The 24,751-nt window shown below is 46.6% G+C and overlaps 1 protein-coding gene across 1 annotated transcript in view; it reads right to left on the reverse strand.

Annotated features, from left to right (window-relative positions):
- The window catches only part of Srgap3 (SLIT-ROBO Rho GTPase activating protein 3), a 182,911-nt gene that overhangs the window by 61,544 nt on the left and 96,616 nt on the right, over positions 1–24,751 (reverse strand). Inside the window, exons 2-4 of the mRNA XM_042679800.1 lie at positions 22,946–23,138; positions 13,341–13,503; positions 444–506 (exon numbers count right to left, since the gene is read on the reverse strand). Coding sequence (XP_042535734.1) covers positions 444–506; positions 13,341–13,503; positions 22,946–23,138 — 419 coding nt within the window. The remainder of the gene's footprint in view (positions 1–443; positions 507–13,340; positions 13,504–22,945; positions 23,139–24,751) is intronic.

Raw genomic sequence — 24,751 nt, forward strand, 5'->3', positions numbered from 1 at the left:
GGCAGCAGGTCAGCTCTGGGCCAAATGGGGGCGTTAGGAAATGGGATGACATGTTCACCTCCTCAGCAAACATCATCCTCAGAAAAGGGATTCGCAGGAGAGGATCCTGGGACCCAGACAAGTAGTGTGCCTGCCCAAGGCCCCACTGCGCATCCCCGCCCTTCGAAGCCTTCCTTCTCATGCTTCCTCACCTTGACTGTGCTCCTTCATTTTCACAAGTAACATACCCCATTTCTGCAGGCTATTCAAATCTCCCATGAACTTTTACCAACCAAACATGTCTAGACCTCATCCCAGATGTCAATTACACTTCTGACATAGTAATTTACTGTCATTCCAACACAGGACACAGCTAAGAGACTCCTGCTTCACCTCCCTCCAGCTCTGGGTGCTGAAGACAGGTCCTCCAGTCCCCAGCAGCAGTGGGCCTGGGCAGGACTTACTGTGTAGAGCTCATTGGTCACCTTCAGGAGCTCCTCATGCATCTGCAGGCCAATCTCCTTGCTCTGGAATATGGAAGAACAAATGTCAACACAGAAATGATAAGTCTTTGAAGAGATAGGAATGTTAATCATCTGACTTGATTATTACACATAATATGCCAACATATACTGGACTTGACTAGTACACATATATTGTACACTATACATATAAATATTATCAGTTAAAACAGTTAATTTTTTTTAATGTTGAAGGCAGAAGAAGAAGTCTTCTGGTTCATTTACCAATTTATTTTCCTTTCATTTCTTGTCAGTAGTAGGACTTGAACTCAGGGCTTGGGCGCTGTCCCTAAGCTCTTTTGCTCAAGGCTAGCACTCTATCACTTTGAGCCACAGTAGTACCCCTTCCAGTTTTTTAGTGGTTAATTGCAAAGATAAAGAGTTTCACAGAGACAGGCTAGCTTCAAACTGTGATCCTCATATCTCAGCCTCCTGAGTAGCTGAGATTACAGCCATAAGCCACTGATGCCGGGCCCAGCTTCTTTTCAATACAGAAAAGCACAGAATATATGGGATGAAATGCTGGTTGTTGGGGCACAGAAATCACTGAACTAAATATGAATTCCCAATTTGTACCCAGAAACAAATTCCCAGAGGGAGACTGCATGGAAAGGGAATTCCCTGGTCACGTAAATTGGAAATCTCTACACATCCTGTCTGGCCTTTGTGACTCATAAGTGACATTAGTGCATTAAGAATTCTGGGAAGCCCTACAGACTCTTTCTTTAATTCTGTTCTGCAGGTGAATAAGACCAGAGTACGTATTTGTTGTTCAGTATTCACTAACAGCTCATAAAAATGACATTCCACAGGCCACTGTTTTGGACACATTGATCTAGCATCCCGGTTCGCCTTTACAGTAAGTAGCAATTCAGGTCATCCAGGAAATATTCCACCAGCAGGTCTGCACTCTCCTGCTTCAAGGCTTGTCTTCCTCGAGTAGGACACACATTTGGCACTCATCTGAATACCAACTTCCTGGCTTTTAGGGCACAATGGATGCTTTAAACCTTGGTTTGATCCCAAAGTTCAGGCAACACTCTCCCCTGCTGGTCTCTTGCCCTTCCATGGTCCGATCACTGCCTAGATTTTTTTTTTTTTTTTGTCGGTCGTGGGGCTTGAACTCTGGGCCTGGGCATTGTCCCTCAGCTCTTCAGCTCAAGGCGAGCACTCTACCACTTGAGCTACAGCGCCACTTCCGGTTTTCTGGTGGTTTATTGGAGATAGGAGTCTCACGGTCTCTCCTGCCCGGGCTGGCTTTGAACCGAGATCTTCAGATCTCAGCCTCCTGAGTAGCTAGGATTACAGGCGTGAGCCACCAGCACCCGGCTACTGCCTAGATTTTGACAGGGGCTGGCCCTCACTGTCTGCGTGCGAGTTCCAACCAGGTGCAGGAGCCTCGCCCGCCTGGGACATCCAACTTCCACACGAATGCAGCCCTGTTACCAAGCCTTTCCTACCAGAGTGCTCATTAGATAGCATTACTAAAAAAATCTATGAATGAGTGCTGGGACAGTTCCTCTCAGCCTTGGCTTCCTAATTTGTGAGAGTGGAATGCTGTGATAAGTGTCATGGATGAAGAGCCAACACACATAGTATGTAGTACAGGCCAAACCAATATCTCTGTGATATCAGTGATGAGGTAGGACGCTGTCCAGAGAAGGGAACCCAAAGCTAAATCCCTTGGCAGGGCTGAGGGTCAAGAGCACACAGGCCTGGGCAGGAGGTAGAAAGTATCCCAAAAGGGTACAGGATGAAGTGCCATGGGAGGAGGCGGGAAGGCTCCTAGAGCCACCTTCCCTTTCAGTGCATGGCCAGTGGTAGGACAGCAGGGACACAGCCTGAGCAAAGGCAGGAGACCAGCAGTGTGGAAAGGTGGCAGGTGTTCAAAGAGAAATGTGAAACAGGAAGAGCAGGGGATATGCTGGACATGGAGGCTAGGCCAGATTGCGGAGGCTGATGGGAGCACTGGCTTCCTTCAGAGTAGAACTGGGAGTCATGGAAAGCCATTGAGTGGGAGGACATGACGATTAGGGCTGTGCCTCAGGAGGAAGAAGATCTGTACAGAACATGGATTGGATGAGGGGGGACTACAGGTCTGTTCTGTTACTTTCATTCATGAATACACACACACACACACACACACACACACACACACAGAGATAGAGATAGAAACAGAGAGACAGAGAGAGTGAGTTGGGAAGGGAGTTATCCTCAACTGCAATTCCAAAAATTACTAAATGAGGAACCCAAACATTCCACCAGGAACAGGCGGCCAGAACTGAAAATCGCTAGCAGGTCACCATGCCTACCCCTTGGGAATTCAAGTGACACCACACTGGCACTCACTGTCCCCATTTTTCACATCATACTCAAGCCACCACCTCTGTAAACAGGAAGTGTGGGCTGTGGAAAGGACATTAGGCCGAGAAGGGTTCAGCCAGGGCAGTGTGGTTCCCCAGGGTTGAAAGGGCACAGTCCTATCTTTCTGACCCTAACAGACCTGTGAAATGTAGCAGAGGCCACAAGAGCTGGTCACCATGACAACAGGCAGACCCAGCCCTGCCTGGCTCCCTGCATCTTTCTCCTGCCTCTAGCTAGTAGCAGTTAAGCTCCCTTAGAGACAGATGCGTCTATGGTAGAAACTTTCTTATACACAGTGGAGTATTTAGAGCATTCCTGGACTCCACCACACTATCAGGGCTAGGGAATGTCCAGCTGGAGGCTCACAAAATTATTTAGTACATGATGGGACAGACATGTATGCTTCCACTATGCTTCTCATCATCTGCCTATATTGATAATTTTATATGACCAGCAAATGGTGTTATAAATATCCAAATGACTGTGTGTGCTGGTAACAACCTCAAGTTGTCACAACAAAAACCATCTCCAGGTATTACCAAATGTTCCCTGGAGGACAAAACTATACGTCAAAGAGAAAAGAAGCCTTAGACTAAGGGCTCAAAGTGGGTTCCTCTGGCCTGCAAATATGTTCTTCTTGGCTACTCAGCACTTCCAGAAAAATCTGCATACTTTGGCATTTATAAACCAATAAGTTTTCCCCCTAAGTTGTGGATTTTAGCTCCTGTGGCATCAGTATACAATACAGCATTTATGGACATCTGCCATTTGCTAAACACTGTCCGAAGTCGCTTCCATATGTTATCTAATTTATAACTTTAAAAGGAAGTACTACTACTCTTAATCCCACTTGACAAATGAAGGAAGGCTAGAGGTTCTGAAGAGATGCATAACTGGCCCAGGGTTGCACAGTTGGTGACTGTCTAGTTCTAGTGGAATATTTGGTTTGAGTTCCTCATTCAGTAATTTTTGGAACTGTAGTTGAAAATATTTCCCCTTCCAACCAATTCTCATATGCATATATATGTATACATACATATATATCTACACACATATATATATACACACACCCATATATAAATGTTACTGCCTGGGAACCTGCCATACTTCAGTGACTGCCTGCTAAGCACTGATTCTGTTAGCCTAGGGTTAATAATAGCCAGGCAGTTCCATCTGATAGCTGATGGTTGCATTAAAGAAACAGAATAGAATTTTAGTCCCACCCCATCGAGGTTAACTTACTCTAGTCTGTTTCCTCAGTGCTCAGTGTGACATACAGATGAAGAACAACCATTACAAAGATGCTAGTGGTTGTGAGTCCAGGCCACAAGGAAGGTATGAAGAAGGGCAAGCTCCCTGGACACTGCCAACCTGTCTGATGCCCTCGCTTACTGCTTGCATAGGCATCTGGATCTCTGGCCCTTGGTTCTCTTACAAACAGGTCTAGTCTTCTGTCCTACCTGCCCTGCAAGGTACACGCCAGATGATGGTCATCTCTTGCTTCTCCCTTCCTCCTTTCTAAGAGAAGATGAAATATACATGGTACTGGTCCTTGCTCATCTGGCCAAATAAGATGGTCCATCGGGCATGGGATTGAGCTTGGCCAGTGCTATACAGCCTTTTCACCAGTGACTGGATCAGAGACAAGAAACATGTCCCAGATTGAGCCAATCAGGATCTTCTCTGGGAGGCTTTTCCTAACCATTCTTTCTCTTTCCCTCCTAAATCCCAACACATTCCTCCATCACTTTACTATGCTCTGGCTTGTTTACTGATCACAGCTCAAAACTTAAAACCCACAGATGTTCCATAGTTAAATATATGATGTATGTAAGCACTGTCTAGCTCCCAGAACAACTTTGTCCAAAAACATAACGTGCTCCCCTGAACCCAGCAACTCCAATCACTAAAGGGCCAATTTCTCCTAGACTCAATCAAGAGTCGCTTGGTCCTGTTGCCATACCTTGCCTTCAAATACACTATTTTTTTGGGGGGTGGGGGGGTCCGGTCGTGGGGCCTGAACTCTGGGCCTGGGCGCTGTCCTCGTCTCTTCAGCTCAAGACTAGCGCTTTACCACTTGAGCCACAACGCCACTTCCGGCTTTTTTCTTTTTTGCTTATGTGGTGCTGAGGAATCAAACCCAGGGCCTCAGGCATGCAAGGCAAGCGCTCTACCACTGAGCCACCTTCTCAGCCCTCAAATACACTATTTTTTTTTGTGCCAGTCCTGGAGCTTGAACTCGGGGCCTGGGCACTGTCCCTGACTTCTTTTGCTAAAGTCTAGCACTCTACCACTTGAGCCACAGTACCACTTCCAGATTTTTCTGTATATATGGTATTGAGGGATCAAACCCAGGGCTTCATACATGCTAGGCAAGCACTTTATCACTAAGCCAGATTCCCAGCCCTCCCAACCTGATCTGAGTTATCTTTCCCTCTTCCTTGAATGTTTGTCCTTTTCCTACTCCCAGTTATCCTTTCTGTCCCTTCCCTTTCCAGAATGAATGCATGTCTCTTGCTGATACAAGTCTACTGTGCTTTTACTCATTTTTTCAATAAGCTGGAATATAAATTCAAGTTCCTGAACTCGTCTTCCTGTGGGTGGGACTTGGATATCTATACATGGTCTTGGAGGCACTTGACCACAGTGGGCCTCCGGCACAGTGCTGAGCAATGAGCCTGGCCTCATGCCGGCCAGACCCCTGCCCTGTAATTTTACCTAAAATCTCCTTGCGACCCTTTTCAGCATGAAAGCTTCACTTCAGAGTTGCTAAAACAATATGCCTGTGAGAATCCAAGGATTCCTTGGAATGGCTATGAACGAGTGACCTGATATGGTCAAAGTAAGAATTTCTGAATGTCTATTAATAACACTAGCTATTACTATTAATTATGACTATGACTATTACTATTAATGTAACACTGCTACTATTATATCAATGTAGTATAACTCTTACTATTAACAGTATACTCTTAGTATTAATCTTCCTAATGATGTTTATCATTATGAATAATAATGATAACAGCTTCTATTTCTTGATCTTGCAGCATATACTGTGGTACATTCACTTCCCATGTGTGTGTGGAGGAGGGCTGTTTCCTGGGCTCTCTGTTCTATCTCATGAACAGTTTGTCCACCATGCTCAAGTGTGGCCAATTTTACAACTAGCTTACAAGGAAGTCTTGATATCTTATAAGGCCAATGTCCCAACAACTATCCTCTCCCTGGGGGGAAGGACAACCCTTATAAACCTAATTTTCTTAGGTTTTCTTAGGTATAAAATGTGTTTGAAATTTAAAATACACAGAAAACTTTAAAAAAAATCTTTTAAACTGGAAAAAGGCATAATTTTGAATAATTCATGGGAAAAGAAAAAAATCACCATGAGAGCCATGAAATATTTATATCTGAATGGCAATGACAGCATTCCTATCAAAATTTCTGGGGTGTGGCTAATCTGTAGCATCAATGGCATTAATTTCCAATCATTCTTATTTTATAATGCATTTATATGTCATTTCCTAATTGAATGGGCTAGCACACAAAACAATCAAGTTTTGTATATTAATCTTGTAAGCAGCCTTGCTGCTGAACACTCTTCCATGGGAGGTATCATTTGCTGGTGATATCTGATAAACATCCTACATCAGACTACGGATGGAGTTCCTATGCATTCCTAGTTTACTGAGTTTTTTAGAAGTTAAAAGCATGCCTTTTCTAAATCAACAATGCCTCTTCTTTCCATACAACTGGTGGGAGGTCTTCATCAATATAAGGTAAGAAAAAGAGAAAAAAAAAAAGCGTTCCAAACAAAGAAAGAAACAAGACCACTATCATTTGGAGCCTGTCACTGACTGGCTTTCTGGGCCTCCTGAGTGGCTAGGATTACAGGCATGAGCCACCAGCACCTGGCCTATTTCTGATTCTTTGAAACCTATGCACCTGAATAAAATCGCTCTCCCATCTTCAGTCGTAAGTCATTCTATTCACAGCTATTCAGTGATTGCTTCTTGTGACCAGATAGATGTTTGGCATCATCTGGAAAATCTTACAACAGCCATAGGAAAGAGGTTATTATTAGCTCCATTTTGAAAATAAGGAAACACAGAAAGCCAGGGATCAGATGGGACTCACGTGGCTGAAAAGTGACAAAACAGAGATTAAGCCATAGCCCATCTCTAACACTAACCACTATGCTAGACTTCTTGCCTGTTCACAATACAGAACCTGGTCCTTTCTACCTACCTGCCCTTGCTTTGGTCTGAACTCTTGTCGCTTACTCTACTGGGAGCTCTGCGTGCTGTTGAGGACATTGTGATAATATGCTCAGATCCCCTTCAGGACTGCAGAAGGGAGTGCTGTCTACAGACTTTTCTCAGTAATCCCTCTTCTGATTTGCCACAGCTGAAGGGACACCTGCCCATGCACAGGCAGCCGGCATCCAATGACCACATCACAGGGGAGTGGAAAGGCTCAGCCTCCTGGCATAAACTCCTTATGAACACAGGTGATGACCCAGCCCCCTCCCCACCCCCCATCCTTGCACCTAAGTGAATTACTACTTTACACCTGTCTCCATTCCTAAACAACATTGCAAGTTCCTTCAGGAAGGGGTGTGTCTGATTCAAATCTCTGTCTTCTTTAGCACCTGTCTCTGACACTGAGTATGAGCTCTGGCATCAGACCCATCTGGAGTCAAACCCTAGCTTCAGCCTTCATCAGCATCAGTTTTCTCAACTGTAAAATGGGATGATGATAGCATCTTCCTTCTCCACTTAAAGAATTGCATGTGTGTAGTACACTTAGCCTAGGGCTAATTGTTGCTATAATTAATTGTTTACCTATCATCACACTAGCACTAATATGTTTGTTGAAGGCACTGGGATTGCCTGCTGATGCTCAGCTTTGCAAGGCTGTTCTAGCTGGGAGACAGTGGAGATGGAGCAAAAGCTCTTTGTCCTTTGGCAGTCTGCCCATTTTGTCCCTCCCCCACCTCGTAGGCCTCATAACTGGGCCCTCCAGCATGCAAACTCTCACTCTTTCCCGCTAGCAAAAAAAGAAAAGAAAAGAAAAATAAACTTGGCTCTGAATCCAAGGCCACGGATGCTTTTGATCTCTGTTACAAAGCAAGGCAATTACTGGACACAAAAGCCCTGATTTATTTATGAAATGCGCTGGACATCTTCGAGGTGGGAACGAGAAAACTCACTCAAGACCAAGTCCTTGTTGCCAGACAGTGAATGGTTGCTTTCAAACACAATCCCCGCCCACCCCACCACCCATGTCCTCTCTTCTCTGCTAAGAATCTTTCCTCATTAGTGCTTCTTCCAGTACCCTGCAGCTTCCCACAATCAAATTCACATCACGGCCACGGCAAGTAATTAAATTCTGCAGGCATCAGAGCATAGAATAATAGATGGCTATTGTTGAGGATGCTGAAGAAAACAGAATGAAAGTGGAATAGGCTTCAATACCTAGCCTCACAAATGGTTGGGCGTGGGCATGGTGGAGGGAGGGGGCAGAGTTAGTGTGATGCACGCTGAACCTCTCAGCTGGTATGACCCATAGGGTAGTGGGTTCGGGACTGAGCCTGAGTCAAAACCCCAGGTTTTAGTAAGACTCTGCATTTTGCAGATGTAGGCTTCAGCTTCCTTTTCTGTAAACAAGGAGGTTCAACCAGATAAGCCATTCTCCATGTGTGGTCCCCAGACAGGCAGCATCAGCATCAGCTAAGAAGTTTCTAAAATGCAGATTCTCAGGCCTCACCTCAGACCTACTGAATCAGAAACTATGGGGTGGAGACCAGTCATGTGTACTTAACGTGTTCTCCGTGTCATCTGGATACATGATAGAATGTAAGACCCAGTGGTAGAAAGGCTCAAGGGTAAGGCTACAAATTCAAATGCACACGGGTGGGAAGATAAAGTAAGGGAGCATACTGGGTACAGCATACCAGAAAACAGCAGGGATTGCAGGTGGTGAAAGGCTCATGCCCCGGTAATGGAACTGGCAGTCACTTAGCTCCTGTGAACTCCTGCCAAGGATGACCCACGTGGGATCTGGTATTGCTGGAGCTTCTGATTTGTCACACACACACACACACACACACACACACACACTGATTTTATCTGAAATTTATGTGTTGATTTAAGTTTTCTTAATGTAGTGAGGACTGAGCAGATTACACTTGAGAGCAAAACTCAGCGGTGAGCTGCCGTTTTGGAATCTTTCATCTGAGTTGCCTTCAAGGTCTAATGTGAGAGTGAGTTTGCAGAATCTCACCTCCCAATCTCCTTTCCCCACTTGGTAGACTCCTACTCATCCTTCAATGCCCAACTCTAGGGCTACTTCCTGTCTGCCCCATTTTCCAGAAAACTCAAACACAAAGCCAAATAATTGACACATGGAAGGAGGTGACAGAAAAATTACAAAGTGGACTTTTGCCATGAAGAAGGAATTAGGACCTCTTGGGAAAGCTACCCTCTTGTGGTTTGAAAAATCATTTGACCAGAAGAGGACTTTCTATTGATCACAGTTGTTCCCAGGAGGAATGAGCTACCCTGAGCAGTAATGAGCACTCTTTGTTAAGGGAAAACTAGTAAAAGATGACAAAAAGACTAAGAGAGAGAGCCCAGTGGACAGCTATTGCTGTACTTCTCCCTTCCTCTTGTAAGGATATCTATTTTTTCTTGAGGAACCACCTCTCACTCATTCTTAGGCCAGTGGGAACAGTGTGGTTGGATGTACATCTGGCTCCAAGGGTGGCATCTTTCCTGGACCTGTTCAGTCAGGTCACAGCATCTCCCTGGCCACAGTTGCAGCTTCAGGAGTGCTCATGTGACCTGTGCTCGGCTAATCAGAGCCCAGGGACCCCTATGCTAGGAAAAGGGACTCAAAGCAGGAAGGATGTAGATTGAAGTTTCTAAGGAGGGGCATCTGGTCATCCAGAGGGATAGACAAACTAGAAAACAGCCCTTTCCCAATGCTTACCCTCAAATCAGCAACAATAACAACCACAAAACAGGGGAGGGAACAGGAAATTGGAGTTTTTTGGTGACATCCTCTATGTTCACAAAGTCCCTCCAAGCCTGAAAACAAGCTCATCTTGAAGGAGCTGGAAAATTCCATTTCTCCCATAAAGCAGGATTTCTGTTGTATTCTGTTGTATGTCTGTTGTTCCTAATTCCAGAGGGCCTCTAAGATCTCCTTTTCTCCATATCACTGTGGCTAGTGCCCATCTCCTACTCAAGGTGGGCTACCTACATGGGTTTCTGGAATTTGAAGTGCTGCCTCCATTTCTAAGTGCAACCCCTACGTGAAAGGTAGTGAAGAATCATGCAAAGGGCAGTTATTAAGTCAGACAGCATCCCACATCAGTGAGATGCTGGCAGGCAGGACAATTACCTCGGGCCCAAGCCAGGATAGCGGCAGGAAACAGAGCAGGCCCAGAAGTCTGCAGCCTCGCTGCTACCAGAGCCAGACTTGGCATAGTGGTCAGAGACAGCCTCCTCAGGTCCCAGGACCCCACCTCAGACAAGGAAAGAGCTTCTGGTTTTAGGGATCACTAGTGAGCTTCCATTTAGTGAGCACTCGGTAGGATACCATGCCTGCACTGAACACCTGACCTACCTCTGCTTGTCAAAGCAGCCCCCGACATGGGCATCGCACTGTCTGTTTCCCAGATGACAAAACTGAAACTCACCAGGATGGTTAGTTATAGGCAGGCCCTGAGACAACAAAAGTGCAGCCACACTGATGAGAAGGGACCAAAGCCACTATGTCTGATCTCTCTTTATAGCTTCTTAAGAATTTCCCTCCTCTACTCTCAAGTGGGATGACTGAGGACCCCCTCCCCGCAATCTACCAGACTCCAGCCTCAAAACGGCTGAGAAGCTGCAGAGACATGCCATACATAAGGAGTTCAGGTCTCAGCTCCAAGATTATATATAGCTGACGTGACACAAAGGGGCCACACCACACTAAACCAGCCAGCCCACAGGGGCTGGGTCATTTCCTTTGTTCTATAGGACAGGCCTGGTAACAAGGCAGCCAGGAGCTCAGCTGTAGATATTTTTTCATTATTTTCCACCCTGTTAACCTCCATCACAAGTCAGGCTGCTGTCAGCCTAAATGAGAACTGAAAAGATTTATCTCACTTGTCCCAGGGCTCAGCTCAGGAAAAAGCCCCTTCATTTCCTAGAGGCCCTGATGACCCTTTCTCTGTGCGTCACTCCCACCCAGGAAAAAAAGTGGTGACAGCAGCAGCCAGTGGGAGCCAGAACAGGACAGGGAGTGCAAACTGGCAGGCGTGTGAAGTGCTTCAGCTGGACTTTGCAAATCATTGTGTGATTTTTTGCACTGTATTTACCTCCTTAATTATGTTTGCTTATGCAAATATTAAACTTAGACCACATTTCATAAACAGCTCTGGAGGAGAACACAGTGAAGGCAATTAGCCTGTAACTGAAATTTTGCCATAGAACTAATTCTCCAAGTGGACAATGTAAACACAGACCATAGAGAGATGATTATATTTTAAGGCAGCTGTCCCCCTTCTCTGTGTGTCTAGCAATCCCAGATCACCAGATCCTTAAACCTGGCACCTGGCTAGAGAAGATGAGTTAATTGCCTTAGTAATAATCTTCCTATGTGGTTGTATGGTCACAGCCAGCTCTCACTGAACACTGTCCACACAGAACAACAACTCTGCCCACCCTCCCAACTACCCTGCAGTATTTCCACTCCACTTCACAAATGACGAAAAGAGGAGTTTAAGCAACAAGCCCAAAGATACACAACTAATAAAAGAGCTAAGTGTGGTGTCTCACATTTGTAGTTCCAACTACTCAGGAGATAGAGACTGGGAAGATGGTTTAAGGCCAACCTGAGCAAAAAGTCAGCAAGACAATCCTCCCCCATTTCAACTAATAAAAAGATGGATGTAGTAGCACATTCCTATGATTCTAGATATGTGGTAAATGTAAATAGGAGGATTGCAATCCAAGTTGGCCTAAGCATAAACACAAGAAGTAACTAAAGCAAAAGGGGCCAGGGGTATGGCACATGTGGTAGACAGAGCACCTACTTAACAAGCAGGGAGGCCCCGAGTTCAAACCCTAGTGCTGCCACAAGTAGGTAGGTAGATAGATAGATAGATAGATAGATATAGATAGATAGATAGATGGATGGATGGATGGATGGATAGATAGACAGTGACAGACAGACAGATAGACCAGAATTATGAATCTAAGAATTTAGAACATTGGACCCAGACGCTATACCCTACCATAATGCTTATCTCCCTCAGCATGGTTTGTTTAACTCTGGGAAGCATTAACCTAAACCCTACTAGATAGAGAAGGTGTGTATGGAGCTAAATCACGAGCTTATTTTACAGATGAGGACACTGTCATTCATAAATATGAGTTCAGTCTATACATTTGCACAGCACCTCCAGCCTGCCAGACATCGTGTAAGGAGCTCAGGATACAGAGACCTCAAGGGGCCTAAAAAGTGACAGCCCATTCCTTTTGCCTCTTAGACATTGTAGCTTTCCAGAGGAAATAGAATACACCACCTAAAGCAATGAAATCAAACCAATGTTTCACCCTAAAATTCTATTGCAGAAAATCAACCCTAAGAAAGCAAAACTGTGAAAGCAAAAGAAGCTAACAGCAGCATTATTTAAATGATAGAAATCACCTAAATGTTCAACAATCAAAGATTAGGCACACAAGCTAGGGTACATCAATATAATGAAATGCTATGCAATCATTCGAAATGCTATAGAAATGTATTTTTGATGTGGGAAAATTGTGTAAGAGAACATTTTACAATTTGCTAGGTAACAAGCAGGGAGTAACACCATACATGCAAGACTGTTCTCATTTGGGGAAAAAATGTATCTGCATGCTAGAAAATGTATCAATCATAAGCACTCATAGGAAGCACAGCTGCATTTGTGCATCAAAGAAATTTCCTAGAACATCAGACTGCCTGAGTGATACCATTTCTGGGGGTCTTAATTTATATATATGCACTCATCTCCATTTTTTCAGACTTCTTTTTTAAATACAATTTTATTGTTATTAGTAAGGTGATGTACAGAGGGGTTACCATTTCATGAGTCAAGTAATGAGTACATTTCTTTTTGAACAATGTCACCCCTTCCTTTACTTTCCCTCAGTTTTCCCTTTACCAGACTTCTTACAGCGTACCTTCACTACCTACCTACCCAGGTAAAGGTCTTTAGTCTTGTGGTGGTCATTGCTAAAGTGGCTGAGATCATGCCCTGGAAGGCACATCTGAGGGTCAAACTCAGGGCTGGAGTACCAAGTATGACCCACAGTCCCTGTCCTTCAACACCTGCCCTTCCAGTCCCTTGCCCCCCACCGCCTCCCACCCTCATGGCACAGTGTTACCGTGGCCGGTCTGGGGCAAAAGACCTGAGACAGACAGAGAAGCCCACTTGCCTACCTTCTTGAAGAGCCTGATGACATCTTCGCTGATCTGGGAGAGGCGGACGATGACGTTGTTCATAAAGATGTCATTGAGGGTGGCATGGTCTCGGCTCTCCCGCCGGGTCTGATGCAGAACCAGATACCAACAGTTCACAGGGGAGAGGAGGTATTGGTCCTTTCTGGGGGAACCAAGGCAGCTCAGGTTGGTTCACTGGAACTGTCATGTCAGATAATCACTGACCTCATGGAGCCCCCGAGGGTTGGTTTTTATATAGCTGGGGAAGCAGGCTAGGGAGAGCTGAAGTGATTTCTCCACAGTCAAATGGCTGGAGCCAGAACCCACTGCCCAGGCCTCTGACACTAATCCTGTTGCATCTACTCTCTCGTAACGTGGTACTTACTGGATGTACTTTCACCTTGTGAAAAGCAGCTGCCTCCCCAGGGGCTAAGAAGTAGTAAATGGACTGTATCTAAAATACGTGCATGAGTTCTAGAACTGTGGGACAAAGAGCAGAAGGAGGATATGTCTCCCCTCATCTGCCACTTCCAGCCTCTGGGATTCATTCAAGCTCTTTTAACCCCTTTGCCCTTCCGTCGTCCTTCTGTGGAATTTTGAGAGGCACGGGCCTTGCGGGTTTTGCCTTTGCATTTGGGAGGAAGGGTTACGGAAAATACATGTTAAGTATATTCAAGACAATTTGTGTCCTCCCGTGGTTGAGAGATCCCTAGGCATCTCTGGCTGGGCATTATGCTACCCAGGGCATCCCACAGGATTTTCCCAACTAGCAGCACCCGCATACCCAGGGAACTTGTCAGAAATGCAGATTCTGCAGATCCACTCCAGACCTGCTGAGCCAGAAACACTGGGATCAGCCCAGGAAATCTGGGTTTTAAGAAGCTTTTCAGGGGATTCTGATGCACACTCAAGTCTGAGTGCTTTCCAAACTAGTGAAACACAACTGTCTCCCATACCTTATACCAAGACCACTCTATGAGCCTTAGGAAGGAAAGGAGAAGAACAACTGAAAGTCAAAATCCAGAGTAGGGCATGATAGCACATGGCTATAATTCTAGTACTTGGGAGGCTAAGGAAGGAGGATCCCTGGGAAACAAGCTAGTTCTACCTGAGTTACACAGCAAGTCACTTACTAAAAAAAGAAAACAAAAACAAAAACAACAAAAACCAATGATCCTATCTTGCCCCATGGAGTATCTGTGCTAAGCACTCCTGTTCTCTGACCCTTACTCCTGTTCTTACTTTGCTTCCCAGTGTGGGCACGTGTGTGTGTGTGTGTGTGTGTGTGTGTGTGTGTGTGTGTGTGTATGTGTGTACACATACATACTGGGTCCAACAGAAGGTGCACAAGCCCCTGAGCTGTGACATTCCACTTCAGTAAGGGAGCTAGGATCCACAGGAAACAGAATGATGGATTCCACTTCAGTAAGGGAGCTAGGATCCACAGGAAACAGAATGATGGGCAGGGTCCTAATAGGAAGGAGCTGTGGGGCAGAGGCTTCCTGGAAGAAGCACTTTCTAGACTGAGAACCAAAGGTGGGGCTGGAGTATCCATGGGAAAATCTTTCCAGGTGGAAAAGTGTGATGACCAAATGTCTGCCAAGAACCAGGAGGGGGCAGGTGGGTGACTGAGACATAGTTGGGGAGGGGGGGGCTCTTGCATGGTGTTCTAAAGTGGGATTGAGAATGGCTAAAGCGGGAGAGAAATAGGCAGAAACCATACAGCAAAGGGGCTTTAGGAGTGTGACCTTCAAGGTCAACCAGGAGCCACTGCAAGGTTTAGAACAGGGAAGTAAAAGGGTAGAATTGCACTTACTTTTTTTTCTGTCAGAGACTGGGATGATGCTTTATGCTCATTGGCAGGTACCCTACCACTTGAGCCACACCTCCAACCTCTGAAACTGCACTTTCAGACCCCCCCTCCCCCACACATGGCTACACACAGGACAGCAGGCAACATCTAAGAGCTAAGAGAAAAGCTAAGGAGTTCAATACTGGGATAGTAAAGTGATTAAACCTGGTAGGAGTGGGAGTTGAAGAGAGGAAAAGAGGTTCAGAATGACTCCCCAGTTTTCTGGTTGGGACACTTGGGTGTATAGAGGAAGCCTTTGTTGTGAGTGAAGAGCAGAGCCAGGAGGTCAGGGATAAGAGAGAGTATGTTCACTTCAAAGGGCTCTGGAGGCCTCCGGGCTAGGGTTAAGACTAGAAGCTGACAGCACTACTGGGATGACATCTGAAACCACAGAATAACACAGACTGAACCACTTCACAGACACACATGACAACCTGGAAGGGGAAGCAAACCTCCAGGAAGCTTGGCAAGGCTGCCACTAGAGGGAGGTGGCTGGGATAGTCCTTTCCTGGTGACTGGAAAGAGGGCCAGGAGGGACCTGGAATGCTGTTCCACACCTGCCACCCAGCTCTCCAGCTCTGCCCTCCCTCTTCCCCTCCTGTATGTGTGAGGTAGGCAGCTCAGCTGTAGACTAAAAGATCGAGGTGAACTGTCCACTGGGTCAGGGCCAGAACTGACCTCTGTGTAGAAAGCTGGCACCTGCAGCCTCACAGTGGTGCCAGGCCTTTTGCCTCCTTGGGCCACAAATGGGAGCCAACATGGTAAAACTGAGTCACCTGGACTTGGGGGTAGGTGCTCCCCTCTGTTAGCAACCCTGCCTGAGTGCTCTTATGCAGATCACCCATCCCATAAGAACTAGCTAACCACAGTGTCAAACACCAGGTTGGGGAGGTGGCAAACCTCTGCAGTCATTCTTCAGCCCCATGATCCATCTGTGTTAAGCACTTTGTAAGGCTGGGCCATAGGATACAATGTAGTTCCTGCCTCCAGGGAGCAGACAGGATGTGGGGAAGACAGCATCCCTACATACATCCCACAGATGTATGTATTTAGACTGGCAGAAAGTACCACAGAGGAAGGGAGCATGACAGCCCAGAACAAAGGGAACTGGGTGAGCTTGGGGGCAGGGTCATTGAAGCATCCTTGAGAAAGGGCTAGGAAACTGACCAGAAAGACAAGTTGGAGGGTGCCAGAGAAAGAGTTTGGAAGGGTATGCTGGAGTAGAGCAGAGGGACTGAATCAAGGCCAGTGTGATCAAAGGAGGTTAGGTGGGCGGGGACAGAAGATGCTACATGATAGGGCTAGTAGGTCTTCAAGGCCTATTTCTGATAGATATATAGAGCACCACTGGTGTGTCATCTGAATTATCCTGGGAGTACAAGAAGTGGCTCCACATCTCATGTGGCTGCAGACACCTGAAGCATCAGCCCTTTCTTTCCAGGGGGTCACTTGTCCCTTTTGCAAATAGCCAGAGATCCTAGCAGCTCTCTCTGCCAGCAGCTATCTTTGCTGTTGCAGACTCCCTCTTAGAAGATGCTGTGGTGAACCCAGGCCAATGCACTCTCATTAAAGGCACGGTCTGAGCAACCTTTCTGCTCTTCCCATCTTGCAGCCCAGCCTTTTCTCTGCAGGCAGAGAGCTGCTGAGCTAGGACATAATGTTGGAACTTTTGCATATGTATATATTTTCCTTTTTTATGGCCAGAAAGTAGCAATGAACATTTCTGGTGAGTCACAGCTTTCTTTCTTTCTTTCTTTCTTTGGCTAAGGGAAGTGGGTATGAGGTTCCAAGAGACTGAGGCTGGAGAAATGAAGCCTTGCCAAGCTGGTGAGCTAGGAAAATGAAATTAGCAGTGAGGCAGCTTCTCCAACTTCTCAGCTGGGGGCTGGAAAATTCCGCTTAGCAAACAGAATCCAGTTCCAAGCTTTCAGAGCCCCATATTGCAGATGAGCCAGAATCTACTGCCCCAAGACCCTGGTTCTTCTGAGAGGAAGGCAAGTTTTTGCAGCTGACACTTTCCCCAAAAGCCAGGTCCCTAGTCTCCAGCCTACTAAAACAGAACTCCCTGCCCCATTAGGTATCACCTGGGCTATCATCTCCTTCCATGTAAGCCTTGGTGCTTTATGGATCCACCTACAAAGTGAGGCACAGGAAAGGAATCCTCACCTTAAGCTAGTCTGGTCCCTTCTTTCATCTGGGCTCGCTCTGCCTGGCCTTCAGCTCCCTTGCCTACCAGGTGGGGACAGGGACTCCTTTCCTGACTCTCTCTACCCCACTGGGACCCCTGGGGAGGGCTAAAGCAGCTGAGGGCTGGTAAAGGAAGAAGCAAAGTGTAAGCTTTGCCTAGTTAAAATCCAGAGATAACTAAATCCCTACATACTACTTCAGAAAGATCTCCTTTCTTGCCACATCTACTTTCCATTTTTAGTATAAAATTTAAATGATGTCCATGTATGTATATATATCAAGCACAGACATAAATAAACAAGCTGCATCCTGATCGACACTTTGGAGTGTGCCGAAAATAGTCTCTGAAGACTCCAGGGAACCTGTGTGAAATTGGGAAAGCCAGATGGAGAGACTGAGAGGAAGAAAAAGGGGCAGCAGTCATCGCAAAGAGCATACTCTAAACTGAATCTTAAAACCTCTGCGGGAGATGAAGAAAGGAAGGTGGAAGAGAAAGCTGCCCACTTCACAGGAGGACCCCAGGAGGGGCCCCACGGGGAGCTTACCCCAGCTTCAACATCGCTGCCTTGCTGCACACCATGCTCAACAGCTCCTGGTTGATTGTTGCTTTTTACATACACATGTGCAGAGGACTTTCTCTGCTCTCACTTTTGCTTTTTAAAGCTTTCCCTGCTATAAATTGCAGACTACTGAAAAAGTAAAATCAAAGCTAACAAAACAGCATTATTCAGTCCTAAGGAGGTGCTGAGCCTAAGGTCTGCTCTCTACTTCTCAAAAGGAGACCAGAGAGCCATTAACAGCACACACAACTAACTGAGGTTTTTGTACTCAAGGCCACTGAAAAGACTTGAGAAGTGAAAAGGAATTCAGCATTTTGGTTTCATGGGTCATTCCTCCATATTTTGAGGAATGTAGATTGGATTGAACCATCCATGATGTTACAAAAATGGCCACCTAAGATACCCATGGATAGGAGTTCATTGTCCCCCTAGGAGGCCCTTTCATGGCTGGATAGCTCTGGCTACTAGAATTAAGGTTGACTTGAAATCTGCCTCCAGGAAAATGCTATCCTTGTTTGGCTTCTCTCCTGCAGCCCCAAATAAGTCTTTTTCCCTCCTGTATATAAAGAAAATCCTCATTAGTACCTTCATCCTTGTAGTCATTCATTCACAAAACTTTATAGAGTATAAAGTGTGTGTGTGTGTGTGCATGAACATGTGTGTATGTGTATGTGTGTCTGACCCAGGCCCCAGGAGAAACGCACACATAACCAGTTGAGTCAGAGAAGCCGCTGCCTACAAGTCTGGGATCCCTTTGGGGAGCTTGGCCGAGGCAGTGCCCCTAAGCAGCCTCTGTGAGAAGAGCAGAGTTGGCCAGGCAGGGGGGTAGGTTCTCCTAATACCCACTCAAGGAAAAAATGGTCTGGTCAGATGATGTCTTAGCTACAGATGGGAGGAAACACAGATTTAGTATTTTTGACTCTTGGAGTCAGACTAATCAAGATTTCCTAGCTGTGTCACTTAAGGGCTATAGCTGTGTCCCTCTGGGCCAATTAAGATTCCTTACAATCTCCTGATTTTCAACTAGAAAGGTAAAAATAGTATCTGCCACCCAGATACAACACTTACCAAGAAAGCTCATGATATGGTGCCTGTGATTTTTCTGGGAGAGCACTGGGCCCTGGTAGTGTGGAGGTAAGAGATAGTTGAAAAAAATGAAACAATTTACTAGAGTGATTCTAGTCACAGAAATGGTAATAACTATCTGTGAAGACACAGACCTGCCCTGGGCTTTTCTCCATCTCCATCTCTACTGAGCAACCTGTTAATCCTGAATTTGTTGCACATAAGCCCAATTCAGACACTGCAAAAATGCTTCTCTGTTCAGGAATAACCTGGAAGGCTAGATCTAAATGCAAAGCGCTTTCTTTGAAGTGAAGTTAGTTATTCACTTGGATCCTCCCACCCAGCTGTCCTATGAAGCTGGAAGACAGTCCAAACCCCTCCTGTGCAATATATTTGCATAGAATATTACTTACTAGCCACTTGAGCACCTCCAAATTCTCTCTAAAAATCTGACTTTTCCCAAACAATTCTTCCATATTTCAGTGGAATTCCTTATTGCTTTTCTCACAATGGTCCTAAAACCAGCCAGGAACACACAACTCCTCTGGACAAAGCATTTTTAGTGGCATTTCCTTTGGGAGGTGATGGCTATCACAAATCAAGGGAATTGGAATAGAAAGGGGCTGTGGTTGTCACAAATATGGAGCAATATTTGCAGAATATGGATACTACAGAGGGAAATCAGTATTTGTCTACAACAAAGCTTTTTAAGTTCTGTCCCAAGGGGTGCTCATTTGTGAAATATAAATACATGTTATGAGGAGGGAGAATTCTGTGGCCAAATAACTTCCAGAAAGAAGTCAACCAGTTGCAAAAGTTTTCAGAGCCTGCCATATACCAATGTACTTTTGGAATCTTTAAATGGAGGTATAAGGGTAGGCCTATGTTCCCAACACAGGATTCTTTTTTCCTCTCTTTCCTTTATCCCTTACCTTTCTCCTCCTCCTTCTCATTCTCTTCCTCTTCTCTTCCCTCTTGCTTCCCTCTCTACTTTCAACCCCAAACACATCAAAGTGTTAGTGCTTTAAAAAACATTTCTTTCTTTCTTTCCTTTTGGTATCAAGGTTTTAATCCAGGGTTTCTCAGGGCCTGGCTCTTGCTTGGCTTTTTTGTTCAATCTGTGCTCTACCATTTAGCCATCTCTCCAGCCTGGCTTTTTGTTGGTACATGAGTCACAAATCATGATCCTCTGGATTTCAGCCTCTTGTGTGGTTAGGATTACAGACTTGAGCCATCAGTACTGAGCTGTAAAATAGTTCTCTAGAAAACCTAGAGGAAGAAAGGATTTAAGTTCTGAGAATCCTGTCTTCGTGGAACTAGCCAGCTTGTCCAGAACAGCCCACTCACCCACCCCAGCTTCAAGGCCCTGCATGCTATCCTCCACAGCACAGTCATGCTCTCAGAAGGCTCCCACTCCAGGCCTTCAAAAAGAAAAGCTAAGCCTTGCAGGCGAGCTGGAAAGAGCAGTGACTGGGTTCTGTGCTGGTCAAAGGAGGGAAGGTTAGTGCAGCCTGAGAGTGGGATGTGAGCTATTTTTCATCTAGAAAATCATCTTCCCGGGCAGTTGTCGACCACAAGGCGCAGGCAGGCTGTGTAAGGCAGACTGATGTTACAGCAGTTGAGGATAGGAGAATGGGATTTTGCATTCCAGACAAGCTCCCATATCACCAAGCTTTGCAAACTGGCCCTCCAGATTGTTGCTTTGTCTAGTCTTCCTTCTCCAAATAGCAAGGCTGCTGCCAAGGCCACTCTGCCCTCTCAGAAACCCAGAGCTGGGTGATGGGTACAGGAATGGGGGACATTTCACCTAGGTCCTAAGTCAGTCAAAGGATACAGTGTCCCCACAGCAACTCTAATTACCACTTGATTTTCATCCATACCTACCCCCCCCATGAGTTTTCTCAGCTGCATTCTCACTCTCTAACCTTTAAAAGTAAAAAATGCAAAGTATGAGGTTGGAGGGCACCTGTCAATGAGCATAAAGGGTCAGACAATGAGTTCTAGTCTGGGTCTTGGATGGGGAGAAACATGCAAGGCAGATAGGCATTGGTGGCTCACACTCGTCATCCTAGCTACCCAGGAGGCTGAGATCCAGAGGATCAGGGTTCAAGACTGCCCTGGGCAGAAATGTCCATGAAACTCCATCTCAATGATGGAGACAGGTGGTTGTCAGCCTGGCTCTTGTGGCAAGCCTAAAATAGGCGAATCAGTTGTCCAGCCCAGAAAGTCCCTGTCTTAAGTCCGCAAGATTGAGGGGGATGGCTAGAGGTAACTGAGCACCTTCTTAACAAGTACAAGGTCCTGAGTTCAAACTTCCATACCACAAAAAAAAAAGCAAAACAGAAAAGAAAAGGAATTCTGTATTGCTCTCCAAATGTTCAGCCTGCCCCGGAGGTCCTCCATCAGGGCCGTCATCGTCATCGTCATCGGGAACTTCCTTTGAATCACATGCCACACAGAACTGAGACCAGCTGAGTCTCAGCTTGAACACAGTACCTTCTGAAAGCTATGTATCTTCCCATTGTCCAGACAGGTAGAGAACACCTGGGGCCTGGGGGAAGCTATGGCCCCAGAGCAAAGGAGACACTTTGGGCCTATAGTGAAAGGATCTCAGTTCTGCCTCTAATTTGCTACAAAAACTCCCTCCTTTCCCTCCTTCCTTTTCCTCCTCCTTCTCTTCCTTCTTCCTCTTCCTTTCCTTCTCTCTCTTTTTCTTCCCTCCCTCCACCTCACAAACATCGTATCTGTGGCCAGAGCTGGGCCCACTGCAGTAAGAATTGAACAAGACCCAGGCCCTGCCCTCCAGCCCTTGAACTACTGGGAGGGCAGAAGCCACTCTTAAATGAAGAAAGCAGGCCATAGAGGCTAAAGGGCTCACAGCACAGCCCAGACCTCATGTACTGAACTCCAAGGGAGAGGCAGCCAGGGGTCAGTGAGCATCCTGGGGTCAAAGGTGAGTCCAGCCTGCCCTAAAGACTCTTGGCTTCCAAAAGCCATGGGGAGCCCCACCATCACTCAGAGTGCCCACCTCCAGCTGCATCCGCCTGGATAACACCCTAATTGGACTTTCATAGTGTGACAAGCAGCCTGCTTGGCCCGACTGCCAGCTGGGGCTCCTGTTCCATGTGGTGGCTCAGTTAATGAACCCACACGGAGCTGGCCAAGCTCATTACAGGCCAGGCAAGGGAACGGGTGGCCCTTGTGTCCCCCATCCTACCTTGCCCCTCTTCCTAGTGTGGAAAGTGATCTGGTTCCTTTCCCAGGAGGAAGGGGTAGAGAAGGAGATGAGACCCCAGCAGGGCCTGTCTCTGTAGCCAGAGCGCCACCACCGGGGAAGCCCACCATGGGGGAAGCCCAGAGTCAGGGGGTGTGGAAGGTCACAACAGGTAAGGGTCCACACACCATAATCGAGTAGATAAGGGCAGAAAGCCTCTGGGTACTGAGGAGGAAGCAAGAGACAGGAATGGTTCAAGTACCTGCTCAGTGGAGAAGGAATGTTAAGGTCATTGTGCTGAAGGAATTTGGACGGGAGCTGGCTGGCACCCAGATGAAAGCACAACTAGGTAGGGTCAGGATGTCCTTAAGGGAGAAGGGGTATCATGTAGGCATAAATAGAGACAGCTGTGCCAGGTGCTTGGTAGGCTAATAATAGTCACATAAATACTGGGCACTTAGTGTCTGGGACAAGAACTTTGCTTGGGGTTACTCCTTTCTCCCTTCCTCCTCTAGTTCTAATTATTTCCACCTGCACTTTATGCATGAGGACAATACAGGCCCAGAAGTACAAGGAGCCTTCGGAGCCAGGGCCTCACTGCATGCATGCCCTCTGCCTCACCAAGTCTGGCTTCCTTCGTACCTTGTCACCCATTGTCTGGCTGGCTGCCTGCCTGCCCACCCGCCCAGCAGCCTCCCACCTCCTGGACCCATGTCCAGCTTCTCACTTGAACTGGTGCTCTCGGGAGCTGCGGATCTTAGAGGAGAAACGCTCAGCCAGCTTCTCCAGGCTGCGGGAATATTCCAGTTCGATCTCAGCTTTCCTGCGGAAGAACTCCTGGAGGTCCTGAAGCAGCTGCAGCCGAGACTCGGACTGCTGCTCCAGGCATTTGAACTGCTCCACCAGCTGCGTGCGGATCTCTGCAGGAGGCAAGGAGGCCAAGGTTAGGCCACTGGTGGGGACAGCAGTGGGACCCACCCAACTGTCCCAGCAATGCCAGCCCAGACCCAGCAACCTAAGCAGCACCCCTCCACTCCCCCCACTACCACCCAGGGCTGGTCTGAGCTTGAACATTACTTGGCAGCCCACAGGCACAAAGATATGGTAGAGACCCCGTTTTTGCCACTCAGCCTAAGCCACTGCTCCAAACTGATTTCATACATGTCATGTCCATATTTCTGAAATATCCACATGTACAGTTTGGGGCTGGGTGGTGGTGGATGGATATGAAGTTCTTCCTAAGATGTAGTAGATTAGCTCATTTATTCTTACTGGAATGAACTTGCTGAGAAAGACTAGGTTTATGTCATGACCTTGCAGCCCAGGACACAGGAAATGAGTTCAACAAAAACAATAATTATGCAAAATCCTATCTGGACTATTGCTTGCCAAAGGCCCTCAACCTGAGTGGTTTGTTGTCTGTCAACAAAAGGGAAGTGGCATAGTGAGAGGTGCTAAAGGAAGACATTCTCCAGGACTGTCAGAACCAAGAGGGTTGCCAAGGGGATATGGCTCCCTCCGGGAGCCATTATTTGAGGCCAGGCCTGCATTCTGCTTTAAATCACCTTGAGCTCCATGTATAAACATTTGAAGAGCCACTAGAAGAATGGAGTCCACACTTCAGAAAATACTGAGTGATCAAACCAGGTCTGGGCAGCCAGCACAAAAACTGAGAAGCTGAGAGTCAAGAATTTAAAAATCACAGCTGAATCCTAATAAGCACAGCCAATCTCATCATCAAGCTCTCATAGTGTCACTGCTGCCATGCCCCCAGGTAGGGAGGGACTCCTCCTCAGCCATCCCCACAAGCTCTCAAAACATCCATCTGTCTCAAATACTCTGCTCATACTGGCAACCTGCTCAGAATCCAGGACCCCCCCCCCCCCCCCCCCCCCGTGGCCTGAGGATAAAGTCCAGATCCTCACCATGGATTTCAAAGTCATCACCACAGAGCCCCAAACATTATTGCTGAGGAGTTTCTCTCCACATCGTCTCCAAACCATTCAAACCAGTCTGTGGAACATCCATTTTACCTGGCCAAAAGGTGTTGTCTAAAAAGGTGGCCAGTATCCTTTTAACATCCTTTAGAGAGAGAGTCTGCAAATGAAGGTGCACAAAGACTTTCCTGAGGAGCCTGCAGTCCAGGGAGGAGAGAGGGAATCCACCTAGGATCCTCAGGGTCTACTCTTACTCTCTCTTAAAAACTGCTCTGAGGAAGTGGTGCTGTGGCTCAAGCGGTAGAGCGCTCACCTTGAGCTGAAGAGCTGAGGGACAGGGCCCAGGCCCAGAGTTCAAGCCCCACAACCGACAAAAAAATAAAAAATAAAAACTGCTCTGAGATCTCGCCTAGGTCTAGACAGAGCCACCCTTAGCTCACCTTTCCCATCTCCCTCTTCACAGAGGCCTTGTCTCTTTGCAGGAGCAAGACCAATATTTCCCTTATTTACAATCTGACTATAGTGTGGTGGTTAAAACATCTGGGTGTCCAAAAAAGAGAGAGACAATTTGAAGAGTGAACAAATGCACTCATGAT

This window comes from Dipodomys spectabilis, unplaced genomic scaffold, assembly GCF_019054845.1.
Source record: "Dipodomys spectabilis isolate Male_0828 unplaced genomic scaffold, ASM1905484v1 ptg000054l, whole genome shotgun sequence".
NCBI classification, from domain to species: Eukaryota; Metazoa; Chordata; class Mammalia; order Rodentia; family Heteromyidae; genus Dipodomys; species Dipodomys spectabilis.